This window comes from Prionailurus bengalensis, chromosome B3 (assembly GCF_016509475.1).
Source record: "Prionailurus bengalensis isolate Pbe53 chromosome B3, Fcat_Pben_1.1_paternal_pri, whole genome shotgun sequence".
In the NCBI taxonomy this organism is placed as follows: domain Eukaryota; kingdom Metazoa; phylum Chordata; class Mammalia; order Carnivora; family Felidae; genus Prionailurus; species Prionailurus bengalensis.
In genome coordinates, this window is record NC_057355.1 from 36,657,620 (window position 1) to 36,678,131 (window position 20,512).

At 51.7% G+C, this 20,512-nt stretch overlaps 1 protein-coding gene across 1 annotated transcript in view; it reads right to left on the minus strand.

Annotated features, from left to right (window-relative positions):
• The window catches only part of NOX5 (NADPH oxidase 5), a 34,500-nt gene extending 14,687 nt beyond the window's left edge, over positions 1-19,813 (minus strand). The window contains exons 1-9 of the mRNA XM_043554047.1: positions 19,623-19,813; positions 14,097-14,220; positions 12,211-12,428; positions 7,340-7,600; positions 5,234-5,468; positions 3,406-3,559; positions 3,043-3,221; positions 1,925-2,107; positions 311-443 (exon numbers count right to left, since the gene is read on the minus strand). Coding sequence (XP_043409982.1) covers positions 311-443; positions 1,925-2,107; positions 3,043-3,221; positions 3,406-3,559; positions 5,234-5,468; positions 7,340-7,600; positions 12,211-12,428; positions 14,097-14,220; positions 19,623-19,672 — 1,537 coding nt within the window. The 5' untranslated portion in view covers positions 19,673-19,813. The remainder of the gene's footprint in view (positions 1-310; positions 444-1,924; positions 2,108-3,042; positions 3,222-3,405; positions 3,560-5,233; positions 5,469-7,339; positions 7,601-12,210; positions 12,429-14,096; positions 14,221-19,622) is intronic.
• Positions 19,814-20,512: the final 699 nt, after the last annotated feature.

Here is a 20,512-nt window from a genome sequence, read left to right on the forward strand (position 1 = left end):
CACCTCTTCTCTGACCCTCTCTCCTGCCTCCCCGCCCTGTCCTTCCCTTCTTCCCTCCCCGCCCCACCCTCGATGTAGCGCCAACTACATTAAATTGCCCTGTGTTCCCAGCTTTCCATGCTGTTCCTCACGTCTTTTGCTCTGTCTCCTCCCTCATCTCCTTCTCTGTCTAGTAAGCTTCCTGGAGCTTTTGGAGGTCGACTTTGTGGCCCTGGCCTTGCTGACGTCCGGGTTCCCAGTTCCCAGCCCGCACCTGGCACCAGGCAGAACTCGGTAAATGCCTGCCGAGCGAGCAGCGGGGCTGGCGTACCTTTCTGCTCCGGCGCGCTGCTGATGGTGAACGGGTGCCACTCGTAACGCGCAATGGTGGGGACGTTCAGATACAGGTAGTCGCCCGGCCTATAGTGGAACAGAGGGGGCCGCTTGATGAGCAGATGGGTGACCTGGGAAGAGAGGAAGATCGGGGTCATGCGTGCAGGCCCAGGGGCCCCCGGGCAAGAGGGCAGAGGCTGGGTCATCCTCCTCCGTCACACACCAGGCCAGCCCTGGACGTGAGACCCTCCGGCCTGTGAGTGGGGCTTGGCCTGTGGCACCTCTGCCAGCCAGGGGGTAGGTGATGATCAGAGAAAGGGACAGTAGGGTTTGATCCTGGTTTGATCCCACTTCTTATGGGGTGAACACTGCTGGCAGTGGCCTTTCTCGGTGAAGCCCCCTGACTGCTGTAGCCCGTTTCTTGCAACTGCTGTAGTATTTGGCTGGCATCCAACCACTAATGGGCATCTCCCCCAGGAGAACAATATCCCCCTGGACAACAGCTTCTGTTTATTGGGCACCCACAGCATGTGAGACCCGCGCGAGGCACTTAAAAGTGTCATCTCTGGTCCTCACGGCAGTTCTCTGAGACGGATGCCATTCTTTCTCCGCTTTATAGATGAGACGCTAAGGCTCAGAATGGTTAAGGAGTTTGTTCAAGGCCACCAGCTAGGAAACCATGGGATCCGCAGCTAATCACGGCGGAGGCTGTCCAGAGCTGAGCCACCCAGAACTGCCCTCCCTTTCTCCATAAATGGCCCGGTCACTCAGCCACCCAGGAGATGTCCTAGGCTCCTTCCTCTCCCCGCCCCCAAATGCAGCCGGTTACCTCTTGAGTCTTTCTGTGATATGCCACCCCTTTCCCATCCCACAGCCACTGCCCCTGTTTAGGGTCAAGGCCCTCATGAGCTCTCGTCTGCATATTGTGCAACAGCCCCCAAATGGTCCTCACTGGACCGTCTTCCACAGAGCCACTGCAGAAATCTAGCTGGAAAATAAACTGGCTTACTACCGCCGCCCCCCCCCATCAGGCGTTCCACCAGGCCCCGCCCACCCCTCTCCCTGGCACCTTGGCTGTAGCTGTGCTAAATTACCCATAGTCCCCAAGGACAGCACCCCTACCACAACTCGGTGCCTTTGCTCAGCCCGTTCCTTCCCCCAGGAGTACCCTTCCTTATCTTGTCTACGCAACAAACTCCTGCTCATGTCTCAAAACCCCGATGGGGCATCTCCTTCCGCATTCTGAAGCTTTCTCTGACCTCTCAAAGATAGTTTCCTACCTCCTGACACTCTGCTCTCACCCATACAGGCCTGCACTGTAACTAAAGGGCAAAGCAGGACAGTGCCCAAGCCGTCTTTGTGACCTGGCACAGGGCCTGGCAGTTTGCAGGCTCTTAAGACTGATCTTTCATGGTATCCTGCCTACCTGTCACGCCGCTTCCTAAAATGTCCCTCCTGAAGGCTAGACCAGATCCCACACTTTGCTTGTCTCCTCTGCTGTGCAGGGGCCATAGCTACGCTATTCCCCGCTTCCTTGCGGGTCTAGCAGGGTACCCAGCTGCTGCACCCTACCATCCGCAACGCCCCTAGGCACCTCAGGCCCCCTTCACACCTTGGAGGGAAGGAGATTGACTTCCACGATGCACAGGGCTGCCATGCGGGACACTGCTAGCCCGATGGCCTTCTCCAGGAAGAACAAGATGCCAGGGACCAGAAGCCACTTCCAGAAGCTGGGCCCGTGCACAATGAGCAGGATCCACATGGGGAGGTAGGACAGATGAGTCCAATAGAACACCTGCGAGGGTGAGGAGGGAGGGGGCAGTAAGCTTCCAGAGCTCAAGTCCTGGGGTGGAACAGGGAAGCCCCCAGAGCCTTGGTCATGCACTGCTCTCCTGGGGACAGGGGCTGGGGCTGGGAAGCTTTGGGGCTTATTTACTCTGGGCAGTTGGCCCAGGGATCGTATAAGGGTTCCTGGAGCTCACACCAAACATCCGAAACCTCTGCCTGGGGATGTTCTGGGCAGAGTGGAGTGCCCCCAAAGGGCTCATGAGCATCACGGTCCCCATCACATTGACCCTTTCTCAGGGGGACATGAAGACAGCCATTTCCTGAGCATGGAGAAGAAAAGAGCAGAGCACCGAGCTGGAATGCCTGCTCTACTACTGGCTGTGGGAGCGTGGGCTAGGAAATTACTTGTCTGAGCATCAGATTCCTTGTGGGTCAAGCGAAGATGCAGATTCCGACTTCAAAGGATTGCTGCTGGTGCTCTCTCTCTGTCTACCTGATGTGGTTTGGTTTTGGGCTCCAAACCAAATCTGTGACCTCCTGCGCAGAACTAACGCTCCTCCGCTGGAGCATCGACGTGCCAGGTGTATACTTAGCGGCTTCACATATAGTATCCCATTTAATTCCTAACATAAATTCATAGGTAGAGAATTATAGGGCCATTTTATAGATGGGGAAGCTGAGTGAGCCTGTGTGCCTTCCCCTTCCTAGCTTAATCCCATTAGGGCAGGGGGCATGCCAGCAAACAGGCAGAATCTTCCAGAGCAAAACATTTTTCGCTTTGCAGACATGAACTGCAGCCCAGGGGAAGAACCCAAGTCGCGGGCACATAACATGCAGAGCAGCCTGGGCACTTCCTGGGCTCTGGAGTAAGTGAGAGGGGACACGGCATGAAACGAAGTTGGGAGGCCAGCCTGGGAGAGCAAAGGGGCAAGGGCCTGGCACCTCAAAGTGGCCGCTCCTTCGGATGCAGGAGCTGGAGCAGACAAACATAAGGAGCAGCAACAGCAGCAACGCCACTCCGGTCGGGGAGGCGGAGCCACGGACCCAGCCAATGCCGGGCCTCGTGGTGAGCAGCAGTTCCCAAAACCGGAAGGGGCTGGCCCCGGACTGAGCCTGGAGCGCTGGAGACAAGCACAAGACAAGCTGTTCCCTCTCCACCTTTCCCTTGGGGTCCCCACCCTTCCCCATCAGGCACCCACCCAGGCAGAGACCCCTTCTCCACCCACCGGGCATGCAGGGCACACAGGGCTGATAATGAGTGGTTTGTGGGTGGCCCACCGGGCTCCCGGCCCCCAGGCGACTCACCGAAGTTCGCAACGTGGGCCACGGTGTGCACAAGGGAGAGCCCAACCACCACCCAGCCCATGAGCTGGTGGAACTGGATGTTCTGGTCCAGCGGCAGGACCTGAGCCAGCCACGTGGCCCGCAGCCAAGTAAGGCAGCGTCTGAGCATCAGCACCTGGCCGGGCAAAGTGGCGGAGAGCCTCAGCTGGTGCTCTTTTCCCCGGCAGCCAACTCCCAGCCTCTTTCTGAGCTGTGTTTCCTGCACCGGCCGCTTCCCCCATCTCCCCTGTCCCCAAGACTTCACTGCCCCCCTAGGTCCACAGCTGGGGTGTCCAAAGCAGCCTCTCCAGAGTTGGGGCAGGAACAGAAAATGTTGCAGAATGACTGCTGGTATTACTTTGATCTAAACGCAGGAGGAGTACATAAGCTTTTTGGTAATATTTAACATCTGTGTTGACATGGTGCCCTCATTTAGTCTTTACGTCAGACGTCACATGTTATGTCTAGTTCTCAAGGTGTCCTGGAGGAGAAAGACTGGCTTTTCCAAGGGGCTTTTGACAAGGGCTCCCTCCTTGCTCATTTGCTTTCAATGTACGTGTGCCCAGATATGTGGACTTGTAGATTACATTGTCTGATTCTAACAAAGCTAAAGTACCTCTCACAGAAAGGACAAGTAGCTTAAAAAGATTCCCTGCAGAGAAAGTGCTAATTGAAAGCAATGTTAATTATGCAAGAGCAAGTGACCAAGAAAATAAGTCATGGGTCTCCAACTCCCACACATAGCCAGTTCTGAGGATAAAAATAAAACCCACGGGGCACCTGGGTGGCTCAGTTGGTGGAGCAACCGACTCTTGATTTCAGCTCAGGTCATGAGCTCAACTGTTCAGTTGGTGGGTTCGAGTGCCGAGTCGGGCTCTGCACTGGCAGCATAGAGCCTGCTTGGGATTCTCTCTCTTCTTCTCTTTCTGCCCCTCCCCTGCTCACACTCTCTCTCAAAATAAACATTAAAAAAAAAAACCCACATAAGAAGCTGATATTATCAAGAAGAGTATTTGAACTAAAGCTGTACATCCCTGATCATTAAGGATAACTCTTGCCATATAGTGTGCCGTAAGTCTAATAGCTAATGATAATAGGGTATGCACATAATTACAAGTAAATGAGCATGAATTGGGTTATTGGAAGGGATTTTTGTTTTAATTGTTGGAGCAGAATCGAAACCACTTGGAGACCTCACTCCCTAGCCCAGAGTATCGTATTCTGACTCATTAGCCTGGCATTCAAGGGCTCTTACAGCGTGCTCTCTGCTTGGAGCCCTGCACAAGAGCCAGCCCCACCTCCTCCAGGGTCCACCATAAGGCTATTGTGAATATCAAACGGAAAGTGCTTAGCCCGGTGACTGTACAGAGTAAGTGCACAAAAATGCCAGCTGTGTTGGGCACCTGGGTGGCTCAGCCGGTTTGTGAGTTTGCCCCCCGCCCCCTCCCTTAGCGTGTCAGTCTCTGTGCTGACAGCTCAGAGCCTAGAGCCTGCTTCGGATTCTGCGTCTCCATCTCTCTATGTCCCCTACCCCGCTCACGCTCTCTCTCTCTCCCTCTCGAGAACAAACTTAAAAAAAAAAATTTTTTTTTTAATAAAATAAAAACGCCAGCTGTGTTTTACGTGCTGCGTGACTATGGACACGTCACTGCCCCTCTCTGGGCCTCATGTCCACCGCGTATCGCCCCAGCTGACGTCTGAGGTGCCATCCTGCCTTGAGGCACCCCAGGTGTCCACCTGTCGGTCTATGAGGAACATACATCATCAGTTCTCCCGCCCGCTTCCCTGCCCTGGGATGGGGGAGTGTTACCACGATGAAGCTGCAGTCAAAGTTGAGGCACTGGCCGCAGCCCTTGGCCACCATGACGCTGGCGCCCAGGGCCCGGTGCGCGCAGGCCGCCAGAGTGAAGAGCAGCACGTGGAGGCCCGCGTAGGCGGCCAGGCAGAGCAGGTGGCTGCGGTGGTTGTGCCAGTAGGCGGAGGTCAGAGGGCGAGGACGGCGACTGCGCGGCCGGGCGGCAGGGGGCGTCAGCCAGTGGGCGGCGCTGTGGGAAAGGGGCTCGGCTCAGGGGGACTCCGCCAGGCGGGCTGCGGCGGGCACCACCGAGGTCGGAACCTAGAGATCCCCCCCCCACCCCCCGACCCTTGTAACCCGCCAAGTCTCTGGAGCCTCGTGGCAAGTGGGCCGGTTTCCCTTGACACCAGGAAACAGAGAGGTCAAGCGACTTGCTCACAGTCACACAGTTAGGTGAAGCCGAGATGGAACTCCCATCTGTCCGATGCCGCATCCACCATGGCTATTTTCAATACCTCCCTTACTTGCCAATTGAGGGGGGGGGAGGCAATCGAAAAGGATGGAAGAATCTGAGACGTGTTGTGGTGAATAACCCACAAGTAAGTTAATACACGAAAAGAATGAATTACAAACCCGGCACTTTTCAGAGCTCGGAGTCAAACTTGGTGTGTTGTTACACCACGTCTATTTTATTTCCTCCGCAGCCCTTACCAATTTAGTACTTCCCTAGTTTATGCATTTGTTTATTGGTATCAATTACATATAAATTAACGGTGCCTGCTCCATCAAGCTGAATAAATGACTGCCTTTGCTAATTATTTGTGTGACCCCAGGTAAGTTACTTCAGGTGAGGTAAATAACTTCCTTTGGGGCGTTGCTATAAAATGCACTGGTATATTTGTATAAATGCCCAGCCCACAGTAGGTGCTTAATACTGTGAGGTTGATTCTGAAAAGATTGTAGAAAACGGAGGCAAGACCATAGCTGCCCCGCAGTACGAGACCTTTGTCCCCTATGAAAAAGAGGGCAAAGGCCGGACTTGGAGGGGCTAGGCAGAATGCAGCTGGGCGGGGTTGGGCGAGGGTGGGGCGGGCCGGGACTAGGCAGGGTGCGGAGTGGTGGGGCTGCGCAGGGTGCGGCGAGGTGGGACTGGAGCATGGTGGGGCTGGGGCTGGGCTGGGCAGGACGGGCCTGGGGCGGGGCGGGGAAGGGGACGGGCAGGACTGGAGAGGGCCACGGGTGGGGCGGGCCTAGGGCGGGCCTAGGGCGGATTGGGGTGGAGCTGGGCGGGGCTGGAGCTGGGCGGGGCTGGAGCTGGTCACCGGTAGGACGGGCCTGGGCGGGGTAGGGCGTGGTGGGGCTGGGCCTGGGCGGGGCTGAAGCTCGTCACCGGTAGGACGGGTCTGAGCGGGGTCTGGCGGGGCGGAGCGGGGCCGGAGTGAGGCTAAGGAGCGGCTGGAGTGGGGTTGGGGGGGGCTGGGCGGGGCCAGAGCGGGCTGCCGATGGGGCGGACCTAGGCAGGGTAGGGCGTGGCGTGGCGTGCCTGAAGGGGGTGTCACCGGTGGGACGGGCCTGGGCGGGGCTAGGGAGGGGCTGGGCGGGGCTAGAGCGGGCCACCGGTGGGGCGGGCCTAGGAGAGGGCGGGGTGGGGCTGGATTGGGGTGGAGCAGGGCTGGGCGGGGCTGGGCGGGGCAGCGGGGGGGGGGGTCACCGGTGGGACGGGCCTGGGCGGGGTAGGGCGTGGTGGGGCCGGGCCTGGGCGGGGCTGAAGCGCGTCACCGGTAGGACGGGTCTGGGCGGGGTCGGGAGTGGCGGGGCCGGAGCGGGGCTAGGGAGCGGCTGGAGTGGGGCTGGGCGGGGCTTGGCGGGGCCAGAGCAGGCTACCGGTGGGGCGGGCCTAGGCAGGGTAGGGCGTGACGGGGCGGGGCTGGAGCGGGCCTAGGTAGGGTAGGGCGTGGCGGGGCGGGGCTGGGGTGGGCCTGGGGCGGGGCTGGAGCAGGACTGAGCCGGGCTGGCCGAGCTGGGGGCGGAGCTGAGGGATTCCCGGGGGCTCGGGCCCCTCTGCGCACCTGAAGGGTAACCCCTACGCGGGCAGTGCCCACGCTGGAGACAGGGCCGCACCTGATGGTCAGGTTTTCCATGACCCCGGGGAAGCGCTGCAGCTCGTTCCGGAGCTCGTCGAAGGTGATGGCGCCGTTGTTGTCCTTGTCGGCCGACTCGAAGAGCGCCAGCGTCAGCTGGTCCAGCTTCTCGTCTGGCAGCGAGATGGCGCTCTCGCGCATGCACGATTGCAGCACGGTGCGCAGCTCATCCGCGTCGATGGAGCCGCTGCCTGTCCCAAGTGGGGATGAAGACGAGTGGGGGCCCGCCCGGGACCCCACTCTGTACCCGCAGACTCCCCTTCCCATACACAGCCAGTGCATCGAGTGGCGAACGTTCCCTAATCGTCCACCTCCAGTTTTCTGCGAACCAACTCCCTTTCGGGGTATAGACCAGGCAATCAAAAAATACACACTATCACCCTCCTCTCAGAAACCTTCTATGGCTCCCTACTGCCCAGTTCAGGACAAATAAACTCCTCTTAGCCTCAGTGCATGTCTTTCTCGAGAATCTGCAGCCTCCTAAGTACTGAGCTTCCAAGACCATCTGCACAGAAGATGCACTTGCTTGCTTAATTTGTAAGGATTACTCTGCTTAGAGTATTAATTATCCGGAAGCAAACTGTACGTGGGGTGGTGGTGAGGGAAAGTTCCCTGTTGCTCTCTCACTTGAAGCAGACCTTCCTCTTCCATGTTGTCCTGAGAGGCCACAGCTGGGCACTCAAGTCCAGCCACATGACTTTACATGAATATGGGTGACTGAGAGTGTGATGGGAAAAAGAAGCCAAATCTCTCCGCCGTGATGAGAATTAGAGGCATATTTTTTTCTGTGTGTATTTCCATTCTTCATGAGCAGCGGGCCTGTGATTAATGAGTTCTAGGCCTGTTGGGATGTAGACACACTTGAGGTAGCTTTGGATTTCTGCCCCTTACTAACTGCTGGGGGGCTGTAAGTCCTTCTGAGTGGTGAAACTTACTTTGCTCATCTATAAAATGGGGATCATAATTCCTCCCTTTCAGAACTGGTTCAAGGATGATAGATCATTATATAGCACTTACTGCAGTATCTGGAAAAAAGTAGTTGCATATAAATGGAAAGTCTTTACTGGTATTGTGATCGTCAGGAAGACCCAAAGCCAAAGTCTCAAATCACATGCCAGGGCAGAGTCTAAAGTACCCCTCTCCAGTCACACTCCTGTCCTCGGCTTTCCTAGTCAAGAGCCACCATGCAACAGGTTTCTAACCACATCTGGAGCTCCAGTCCCTCCCCTGTCCCCTTCACACCCTGTCATCCATCCAACTTTATTCTCTCCTTGGCTAATTTCAAATCTAGGGTCCTCCTTCATAATTATTCTCAGACACACGTTCTTCTTCCTTGTCCCGCTGTCCTTCTATTCCAATGACCTAAAAATATCCCATCTCTGAGGGAATCTAGCCACCTGCTCTCTCCCTTCCTGCACCAGGGCAGCTAATAGGACACTCCTGAAGAAAAGCACCCAAGAGGGCAGGAAGCTTTATCCCCAGCCAGAACAAGGCCTTCAACTTGCCCTGCAACCCTCTCCTGCTTCTCTAGTGTAGTCACTCTCCTGCTGTCTGCAAGGACCACTTCTCACTTCCATGGCCATCCAGTCTCTCGCTGGATCTCAGAGAAAGCAGAAGCCACCGGAAGGGAATGCCCTCTAGTTCCTGCCAAAAAACTGCAAATCTCCTTTCACCTGCCCTGCCCTGCCTTCCTCCCCGCCACTGCCTGCTAGGAGAACGTGAGTGTGCCACTCCTCCCGTCACAAACCGACCTCTCCATCTGAGGTCATCGGTAAACCTCAGGAGCGAGCAAAGCTTGATGCTCAGACAGTGAGGACTGTCCCATGGAGACTGAGTGGGGTCTGAGGAAGATGTTCAGGAAGTGGGTATGGCCAACTGCCCACATACTAGGGGAAGCGTCAGGATACCCTTGGAACATCATAGAATATGCCCTGGACCCAGAGAGTCAAGACCATTCCATCTTGACTCATGGGATACAGACAAAGCCATTCTCTCAGAGGGAAGATGATAGCAACAGGATGTTATATATCCTATTGGGGAATGGGTTCCAGGAATGAGGTCTGGCTAGATTGAGTCAGGTGCAGCGAGGAGCTAGAGAAACCCCATAGGCCAGAGGGCCCTGCCCAGCAGCAGGCCCGCACCTAGGTTGAGCTTTTCAGGATGCAAATCCAGCCCAGTGACTTCCCTGCTCAACACTCTTCAATGACTCCCCGTTGCTAATTGTACTGAGACTCCAAACCTTGGCCACCAAGGCCCGCACAGTCTGGCCTCCCCAACCATCCCAGTCTCACTGGGTGCCTCTTTCTCACTGCAGAATCCCTTCCTCTGATGATTCCAGGCCTTCAGAGATGCTTGCTGCCACGGAGTTGCCAAAGGTTTAAGTGTATTTTTTTTTCAAGTTTATTTATTTATTTTCGAGAGAGACAGAGAAGACAAGCAGGGGAGGGGCAGAGAGAGAGAGAGAGAGAGAGAGAGAGAGAGAGAGAGAAAGAATCCCAAGCAGGCGCCTCAGAGTTGCCAAAGATTTAAAAGCAGGATGTTCATGGGGGCGGCTCAATCGGTTGAGCATCTGATGCTTGATTTTGGCTCCGGTCATGATCTCACAGTTTAAGTTTCAGTCCCACATCTGTCTCTGCGCTGACAGCATGGAGCCTGCTTGGGATTCTCTCTCTTCCCCTCTCTCTCTGCCCCTTCCCTGCTGGTGTTCTCTCTCTCTCAAAAATAAATAAATAAATATTTTTTTAAAAAGTGGCGGGAAGGGGGAGACAAATTGTCCATTTTGGTAATGGAGTTTGAGTAAACAGTAACACATAGTGGCTGACACCTATAAAGGGTGTATCCTGTGCTGGGCACTGTTGTGAGTTTACACAAGTTAACTAATTTAATCCTATCAACCTCATGAATATATACTGTTATTATAACCATTATTCTCATGTGATAGGTAAAAAAAAACCTGAAGCACAAAGAAGTTAAGTATCTTGCCCAAGGCTCACCATAATAATAATTATTATTTTTTAAATGTTTATTTATGTTTGAGAGAGAGAGATCAGCGCGAGCAGGGGAGGGGCAGAAAGAGGGGGACAGAGGACTTGAAGCAGGCTCCGTGCCGACCGTAGAGAACCTGTTGTGGCGTCTGAACCCACGAACCGTGAGATCATGACCTGAGCCGAGGTCGATTGCTTAACCGACTGAGCCACCCAGGCGCCCCCACCATGATTATTAATAAGCGATGGAGCTGATTTTGAACTTAGGCAGCCTGACCTCCGAGTCAGAGATCTTAACTCCTAGACTCTGCTGCATGGGACCCAGTTATCAATATATACATACAGTGGAATATGATGTGGCCACAGGAAGTAATGCTGTAACCACACTAAGTTACCACTTAGTAGCCAGGGTGGCTACAATTAGAAAAACAACAACAACAACAACAACAACAACAACAGAATGTAACGAGTGTGGGCAAGATGTGAACAAACTGGAGCCCTCGTGCATGGCTGGTGGGAACGTCATGCGTGCGTTACAACCTCTGTGGAAGACTACGGCGTTCCTCAAAAGACTAAAAATAGAACTACCATCTCATCCAGCAATTCTACTTCTGGGTCTATGCCCAAAAGGATGGAAAGCAGGGTCTCGAAGACCTATACCTGTATTCATAAGAGCATCACTCACAATAGCCGAGAGGTGGAAGAAACCCAAGGGTCCGCTGATGGATGTATAAACAAAACATGGTCTATCCATACAATGAAATATTGTCCAGCCTTAGAAAAGAATTAAGTCCTGTCACATAGTACAACATGGGTGAACCTTGAAGACATTATGCCTAGTGACATAAGCCAGTCACAGAAGGGCAAGTATTCTATGATTCCACTCATATGAAATACCCTAGAATAGTCAAATTCTTACAGACAGACAGTAAAAGTGGTTGCCAGGAGCTGGGGAGGGAGGAATAGAAGCTAGTGAGTGTTTAATGGGTATAGAGTTTGGGATGATGAAAAAGTTGTGAAGATGGGTGGTGGTAATGATCGTTCAACAAGGTGAATGCACTTAATGCTGTGGACCTGACATTTAAAAAATGGTGAAAGTGGGGGCGCCTGGGTGGCTCAGTCAGTTAAGCGTCAGACTTGGGCTCAGGTCATGATCTCACAGATCGTGGGTTCAAGCCCCGCGTTTGGGCTATGTGCTGACAGCTGGGAGCCTGGAGCCTGCTTTGGATTCTGTGTCTCTCTCTCTGCCCCTCCCCCCTTGCACTCTGTCTCTCTCCCTCTCTCTCTCTCAAAAATAAATAAAAACATTTTTAAAATGGTGAAAGTGGTAAATTTAATGTTATACATATTCTGCTACAGTAAAAATGATGTTACAAAGCAATACAGTCTTGCATAAACAAGTGTTTATATTGTTTAGTAAGAAAAGGCAGTATGCATAGTATAATCCCATTTTTTAATTTAAAAAATGTGTGTGTGTGTGTGTGTGTGTGTGTGTGTGTGTGTGTGTGTGAGAGTGAAAGAGATCAAGTAGAAAGCAGTAGAGAAAAATGTTATGGGTGATTTTTGCTTTCTTCTTAAAACCATTCTGTATCATCTAAAATGTTCACAGTGGACTTAACGTTCTTATTACAATATGGAAAAAGCAATAAAGCAATTTCTTTTTTCAAACATAGAAAAGAACAAAAGAAAGTTCTGGATTCTGGTGAGTTGAATCAAAGGCATTGGTCTCCTGGGCTAGAATGGCCCCTTCTCGCCACCTTCCACAAAAGGGAAGCAGAGATCACACAGAGAGACGGGTCGGGGTCACGCGGAGGGAGACAGCCATCAGCCTGGCCTGGAGAAAACAGTCCTGTTCTGCCCCAGAGACGCTGAGATGGGTCGATTCCTTTTGTCCCCTCCCACTGAGGCCACCCCCGCCCCCCAAGAGCCCTTACCGTCAACGTCGTACACCTGGAAGAGGAATTTGAGTTTGTCCATGGGGTTGCCGTGGATGAGCAGGGTCAGCGCCTCCAGCAGCTCCTGGAGCGTGATGGTGCCACTTCCATCGGAGTCAAACAGGGCGAAGAATCTCTCGGCAAAGAAAGACTGTGGCCAGAGAAGGACGGGAAAAGGCACAGCGTGGACTCGGGGCCTGCGCTTTGAGGTCGCGCGGTGTGCGCGCGCGCATGCGCCCTGGGGTGGTGGGATTCCGGCAGGACTCCGTCCGGTGCGTGGGGTGTGATCGCAGGGTGTGATCTGTCCGCTTGGCCACACTAGGGGGCGGTGTCCATGGCCCATCCTGCCTGCCTAGAGCAAGTTCGGACTCCCGGTGGAAGAACTATTCAGATCCCTGCAGGGAGGATGGACTTGTGTCTGGGCCTCAGGCCCTCTGCCGGCACGGCAGCCTGGTCATTTGTATGGACTGTCTGTCTCCTACCTGCCATCGCCCCCATCAGCCTTGCAGTTCAGACCCCTCAACCTGCAAAAAGGGTCAGACAGAAGGTCCCCTGCAGGCTCCTCCCAGGTCCTGTCTCATCCCCTTGGGGTGAACACGAGGGATGAGTGAAGATCGTGGGTTCAAGACCAGGAAGGTCTTGGAGGATGGTGCTTGAACACGTGTGTCTTTCCTGTACTAACTGTTTAAGCTGCCGGTAGCCTACACTTCAGGCTTGTTCTTAAGCGCCAATTCACTCACTCCATTCATTCATTCATTCATTCATTCATTCATTCATTCATTCGGCAGCCATGTCCCACACAACTCCTGCCTGCCGGGCCTGGTGATAGACACTCAACACAGAAATTAAGACACGCTGGGTCAGAGCCCCAGATATACCAAGCGCAGACGCTCCCCTCGGGGCAGGGGGAGGGGTTCATAGGGTTCAGGTCTCACCTAAAGGGACCGTGAGGAGTTTACAAGCGCCAAGTGGGGGCCAAAGTCGGCTGTAGACAGTCAGCCCTGCCTTGGCTCTCCTCTTTCTTCCTTAGAGCACTGGGTAAGACCTTAATCAGTCTCCACCATCTTGAATGGTCTTTATCTTAAGGTATTTTGCAGCCTCCTGTTGAGAGTGTAATGTTCTGCCAGGCAGGTCTTTTTTTTCCTTCCCCATGTTCACTATATAGAAGGAGGCATGGCATTTAGAGCTCTTAGCAGCATCCCTGCTACCAGCAAGTGAGGGGCCCTCTGGTCCAAACGGGGACATGTAGATGGTCCCTGGCCCGCCCCTATCAAGGACACAGGCCACCACCAGATGCCAGCCCACAAAACAGGTGGGGAGAGGTTGACATTTGTCGGCTCACTCCCCCTGTCTCTCTGTGGATGTCTCCCCAGTCTGCCCGGCATGCAGGCTGTTCCACGGATGGGCAGAGACCCTATCAACTGGGAGAGGACCGGGGACAGTGTGGGTGTCTCACGGATACAAACCATTGGAAAACATTATTTCTTGGAAGGAGGCTTACGTACACGATAGCATCAACTCTGCCCGTGAGGCCGGTGGAAAATATGAGGCCAAAAATACTTCTTAAGATTTGGCAAGCTGCTGATACCCAACTTCACATGTTGTTTTGAAGACCCCAGGAGGCCATGGCTACCAAAGGGACGGACGGGCATCGGTAGCAGAGACAGAAACGTCCTCCGATCCTGCTTAGAGGTGGGGTCTTGAGCCCCGAGGACGCCCGGGGAGCGATCTTTCCCTCCTTGTGACGTACTGTGTCCCTGAGAGCCGGATGGCTCTTCCTTTATGAACGCGGGGCCCTACTTCGGGAGCGGACACTTGCCTCTTTCACATTCAAGGCTGTTTTGAATTCTTGCAGGTTGATCTCCCGGTCTTCTCCCGCAATGGTCTCAAACTGGTGTGTCACCCACTGAAGCCACTTGGCGTCCTCCTCGGCACTCATGGTGCTTGAGACAAAGGAGACAGGTTTATGGGCTTGGGGTGGCCAAGGGCTCCGGGTGGTTCCAGGCCCTGTGCCTTCTTCTAACGAGGGCCTCGGGCCTTCCATGGGCTGGATCAGCCTCCCCAGGACTGCTGAGTCCCTGTCTCTCCCTTCCATCTGGCATCAGCCAGCCTGGGCTCGTGTCTCCTTAGGTTTTGGAATGATAGGGTCCCAGTGAGATGGAGTCCAGATTGTGGGCATAAGGTCAGAGAGTGGCACACTCTGGGAATGCCATTAACATGGTGACAATCCTCCCCCACCTCACATTAACACAGCTCTTTAGTGTTTTCCAAATACCTCCCACCCACCACTTCATTTGGTCTCTGTCACCATCTGGTGGGTCACGACATTTTATAAGGAGGAAATAGATTCCGAGCAGTTGAGTACTTTAGCAAAATTTATTCGGCCAGTGAGAGAGAGAGAGAGAGAGAGAGAGAGGGAAAGTGAGCGCTCAAATCCAAGGCTGGCGTGTTTTCCATCATGCTCCAGAGCCTCCACCCTTTGCTTGAACACTTCTAGTACACGCCATGCCAGGACTCAGGCCTCGGGTCTTGACTCTCTGGGTCCAGGGCATATTCTATGATGTTCCCTAGGGTATCAGTGGGCAGACATCCTCCCAGATGAGCTAGCTATACAATGACCTGAACAGAGGTTAGTGATAAATGAGGACACCACTTTCTGTGGCATCAGAATCCGACAAACCAGAATTGAGACTGTGACTGAGGATATATAACATCCTGTTGCTATCAACTTCCCTCTGAGAGAATGGCTTTGTCTGTATCCCATGAGTTCAATATAACCTTAAATGATTTAGCTACAATTGATCCTCATCATTTGCAGATTCCGTATTTGTGAATTCGCCTATCTGTTACACTTTACCTGTGACCCCTAAATCAATGCTTGTGGCATTTTTGCAGACATTGTGGACTTGAGCAGAACAGTGATAAACTTGAGCTGCCCAATGTACACGTTCCCAGCTGGAGTTGAACAAAGTGATGCTCTGCCTTCTTGTTTCTTGTTTCAGCTCTCATATTATGAACAAGTGTCCTTCTCATGATCTACTGAGTGCTGCAAGGGTTGGATTTTTGTGCTTTTTGTTGGTGATCTTGCTTTGTGTGTGTGTGTGTGTGTGTGTGTGTGTGAGAGAGAGAGAGAGAGAGAGGTCTCAAGTGAGCAAGGGCGGAGAGAGAGAGACAGAGACAGACAGAGAGAGAGAAGTGGGGCTCACCCAACGTGGGGATTGTGTTCACCAGAAGCAGGGTTCGTGCTCACCTGAAGCGTGGGCTCAAGTTCACCTGATGTCAGACTTGAACTCACAAACCGTGAGATCATGACCTGAGCCGAAGTCAGATGCTTAACTCGCTAAGCCACCCAGGTGCCCCATTTTTTTCATTCTTAAAAAAAATTGGGGGGATGCGTGGGTGGCTCAGTCGGTTGAGCATCTGACTTTAGCTCAGGTCATGATCTCCCAGTTTGTGAGTTCAAGCTCCGTGTCGGGCTCTGTGCTGACCACTCAGAGCCTGGAGCCTGCTTTGGATTCTGTGTCTCATTCTCTCTCTGCCCCTCACCCACTTGTGCTCTATCTCTCAAAAATAAATAAATGTACAAAAAAATTAAAAAAACATTTTTTTTTGGATGCCTGGGTGGCTCAGCCGATTAAGTGTCTGACTTTGGCTCAAGTAATGATCTCAAGGTTCATGGGTTCGAGCCCTGCATCGGGCTCTGGGCTGACAGCTCAGAGCCTGGAACCTGCTTCGGATTCTGTGTTTCCCTCTGTCTCTCTGCCCCTCCCCTATTCGTGCTCTCCCTCTCTCTCAAAAATAAATAAATTAAAATTAAAAAAAATAATACTAAAAAAAATTTTTAGGGGCACCTGGATGGCTCAGTCAGTTAAGTGTCTGACTTCGGCTCAGGTTATGATCTCACGGTTTGTGGGTTCGAGCCCAGAGTGGGGCTCTGTGCTGACAGCTTGGAGCCTGAAGCCTGCTTCAGATTCTGTGTCTCCCTTTCTCTGTCTCTGCCCCTACTCTGCTTGTGCATGCGCGCTCTCTCTCTCAAAAATAAATGAACATAAAAAAATTCTTAATTTTTTTTTTCTTACAGGGGACACACAATGTTACATTAGTTTTCAGGTGTCTAATGTATCTCTACATGCTATGCTGTGCTCACAGCGAGTGTTAACTACCATCTGTCCATCTGTCACCATGTAACATGATTACAATGTCATTGAATACATTCCCTGAGTTGCACCAGGGATTTTGCTCTTTAAAATGGCCCCAAGAGTGATGCTGAAATGCTGGCTAGCACTCCTCAGCACAAAAAGGCTGTGATATGCCTTATGGAAAAAATATGTGTATTAAGTAAGCTTTGTTCAGACATGAGTTTTAGCACTGTGGACTGTGAGTTCTACATTAACAAATCAACAACTTATATTCTTTTTTTTTTTTTTTTTTTTTACATTTTATTTATTTTTGAGAGAGAGTGAGCACAAATGGGGGAGGGGCAGAGCGAAAGGAAGACACAGAATCTGAAGCAGGCTTCAGGCTCTGAGCTGTCAGCACTGAGCTGGACGTGGGGCTCAAACTCACAAACCGTGAGATCATGACCTGAGCCGAAGTTGGATGCTTAACCGACTGAGCCACTCAGGCGCCCCTCAACAACTTACATTCTTAAAGGAGGCTTTAACCACAGGCACACATAAAACAGGGTTATATATTCAGGGGTGCCTGGCTGGCTCAGTTGGTAGAGTGTATGACTTTTTTTTTCCTAAGTTTTATTTATTTATTTTTTGAGAGAGAGAGAGAGAGAGAGAGAGCAGAGGAGGGGCAGAGAGAGAGGGGGGCAGAGGCAGAGGGTCTGAAGCAGACTCCAGGCTCTGAGCTGTCAGCACAGAGCCTGACACGGGGCTTGAACCCATGAATCATGTCCCATGTGGGGCTCGAACTCACGAACCATAAGATCATGATCTGAGCCGAAGTCAGACACTTAACCGACTGAGCTACCCAGGCACCCTGGAGTGTGTGACTCTTGATCTGGGGGTCATGAGTTTGAGCTCCACATTGGGTGTAGAGATTATAAATAAGTAAACTTAAAAAAAAAAAAAACAAACCCAAGGCTATACATTGATTTTTTGACAAAAACGTTGCACCCAGATGTTAGCAAGGACTTAACCCTGTATTTTCCCTAGGAGCAATGGCTCAGAATTCCCTAATTCATTGTTTTCAATGACTTTATAGGACACAACTGCCATGAATAATGAGAATCAACTGTATTTATATATTAAATTTAAAAATAAACAAGCTAACTTTCACTTAAGGAATTGGGAAAAAATAAAATACACACACACAATAAATAGAAGGATTGGCTATTAAGTAGAAAGTCTGAAATTCAGGAACTAGAAAACTGAATAAAGTCAAAATAATAAATTTATTTTGATTAGGGCAATGATTTCACAGATGTATCCCTATGCTAAAAGCTCATCAAACTGTTCGCTTTAACTATGCGGTTTGTGTTTTGTCAATTACGCTTCAACTCAGTGAAAAAAGAAGTTGGGTCTTGGAAAAGCCTGAATAGAAAAACACGATTAAAGAAAAAAAAAGTGAAAGAAATACATTAATATTGAGAAGGACAATAAAAATGGAGGTGCTACAGAAATGGAAGAGTATTGTGTGTAGATTTTTGGTGAGCTCAGGGAAATGAATCGATTTCAAGAAGTAACAACCTGAACAAACCAAAAATCATTCAAGAAAGGAGAAAGGCAGTGAAATGTTAACCCTTTACAATAATATCAGGCCCAGCTTGTTGTTACAGCTGAGTCCTATCCAATCTTCAAAGAATAAGTCCAATGCCAAATCATCTCAGACGGTAAAAAATAACGGTGAGACTCCCAATTTACTTTACAAAGCCACCATTACCCAATCCCGATGAAGATAGCATACAAAAAAGCAAGCAAGCAAGCAAGCAAGATAGATGGATAGATAGAAAATTCTAGACAAATGTAACTTGTAGAGATGCAAAACTCCAACTAAAATACAACCAAGCTAAACCCTGGGGTTTACTTAAAAATAATAGGGGCGCCTGGGTGGCTCAGTCCGTTGAGCATCCAACTTCAGCTCAGGTCATGACCTCACAGTTCGTAGGTTCGAGCCCCACTTCGGGCTCTGTGCTGACAGCTCAGAGCCTGGAGCCTGATTCAGTTTCTATATCTCCCTCTCTCTCTCTCTGCCCCTCCCCTTCTCACACTCTGTCAATCTCTCTCTCAAAAAAATAAATAAACATTAAAAAAAATTAAAAAAAATAATCCACCTTTATCACGAAGGACTTTTCCCAGAAATACAAGGATAGTTAGTTCACTGTTAAGTAATCTATGAAGTGCCCTCTGCTGGCCAGTAGTGCAGTATGGGAGGAGTAGTGATTCCCAAACTGTGATACATGCCTGTCAGAAACAGGGAGGGCTTTGCTAAGATGCCCATTCTGACTCACCAACTTTGGCGCGGAGGGGCTGGGAATCCGCACATGTAACCAAGCACCCTGGAAGTTTGCGACCCACAGTGAGTGGTCTAGGCTCACCCCGGGAGAACTGCTGCCCTGAAGGTTAAAGCCCCACTTACTTCACCTCTTGGGACCTAGAGGAAGGCATTCCACAGAGCAGAGAGAATTCTGGAAAACAGGCTGCATTGCATGCAGGTGCTAACCAGGGAGGGTGGGAATGGGTTTCTGATGTTCACCACCCCCTTCTCAGAAATATGAGTGTTTTGGGCCTGCAGAATGAGAAGAAATTCTGGGAGGCTGGTGGAGAAGAGGCTGGAACAGCTGGCAGGAAGGAAGGAGGGAGGGCATGGGGGAGAAAAGAAGGAGACAGAAGTCCTCGACAACGAGCGAGGAATCCGGATTTCACAGCTCCAGGGGAACAGTATGCTCACCAGAGGCCAGAATTTTCCTCAGGAGACCAGGATTTTGGGTCCGGGCTTGCTTGGCCCTAACTGAATAATAGCTGGCCCCACGCACTCTAGTTTCCTCATCTGTAAAATGTGACAAGCATTCTTCCAACAAGAGCTGCCGCGGGGATCACACGAGGTGCCATTTGGGAAAGTGCAACTGGCAAACACTGTACAAATGCCAGATATCGTCGTTAGAGTGACGATGCCGATGCCTGATTTTACAGATGTGAAAACAGGCCCAGAGAGGTCTGGTGACTTGCCCAAGATTGCACAGCTTGCTAGTGACCAGGCAAGACCAGGCTCGGGTCTCCTCACTTCTGTCCCGGGCAGACAGTCATCCTTTGTAGCTCACCCCATCTCCAAAGGCAAAGAACCCTTGCCTTTCCCTTGTCGCTGGCATGGAAAGCTAGACAAATGAGCCACTTACCCTCTGCAACTTTCAAGGTCTGGTTGGGCTGGGTCTCCCGGTGTGCTCATCCTTTCTCCTGTTTTCTAGACCACAGGTCCCAGAGAGGCTGTGGTCTGTATGGCAGCCTGCATCGAGGAACCCACAGTTCACTTCTCCCCAGCTCCTCCTCTTCCTGAGTCTTCTAAAGCCCTGCTCACACCCCCAGCCCCTCGGTCACCCACGTGCTGGCCACTGGCCAACTTGCTCCTGAGAAATTCCAACAAGGAGCCTATTGCGAGGGTGGGGCAAGGATTTATCTGGAAAGATGTTGGCTGTCTTCCATCTGGCCCGATATCTTGCATTTCCCCTCCCTCAAGGAGATCAATAGGTAGGAGATCTAGAAATGCACCATGCAATAATAATAATAATAAATCACCAATAAGTCAGAGTAGGCTCTGCTCAACACCTAATGAGCCAACTGAGACTTCATTGATCCCAATAGCATTGATTACCAACAGAAATGTTGAAGTACTCACTCTGAGCCATGCAGTGTGCTAAGGACTATATACACAGCATTCAGGTAAATATATAACACAGTCCTGTCTGGTGGGCATTATCATCATTAAGCAACTGAAGAGGAAAGTGGGGCTCTGAGATGTGAAATAACATGTCCAGATGGCGTGGCAGGCAGGCATTCAACCATGGTAGGCTAACTCCGGAGACTGTGTTTTTATTTTAATGTTTATTTATTTTTGAGGGAGGGGAGAGGGAGAGGGGCAGAGAGACAGAGACACAGAATCCGAACCAGGCTCCAGGCTCTGAGCAGTCAGCATAGAGCCCAACACAGGGCTCCAACTCTTGAGCTGTGAGATCGTGGACCTGAGCCGAGGTTGGAAGCTGAACCTTCTGAGCCCCCAGGCGCCCGTGGA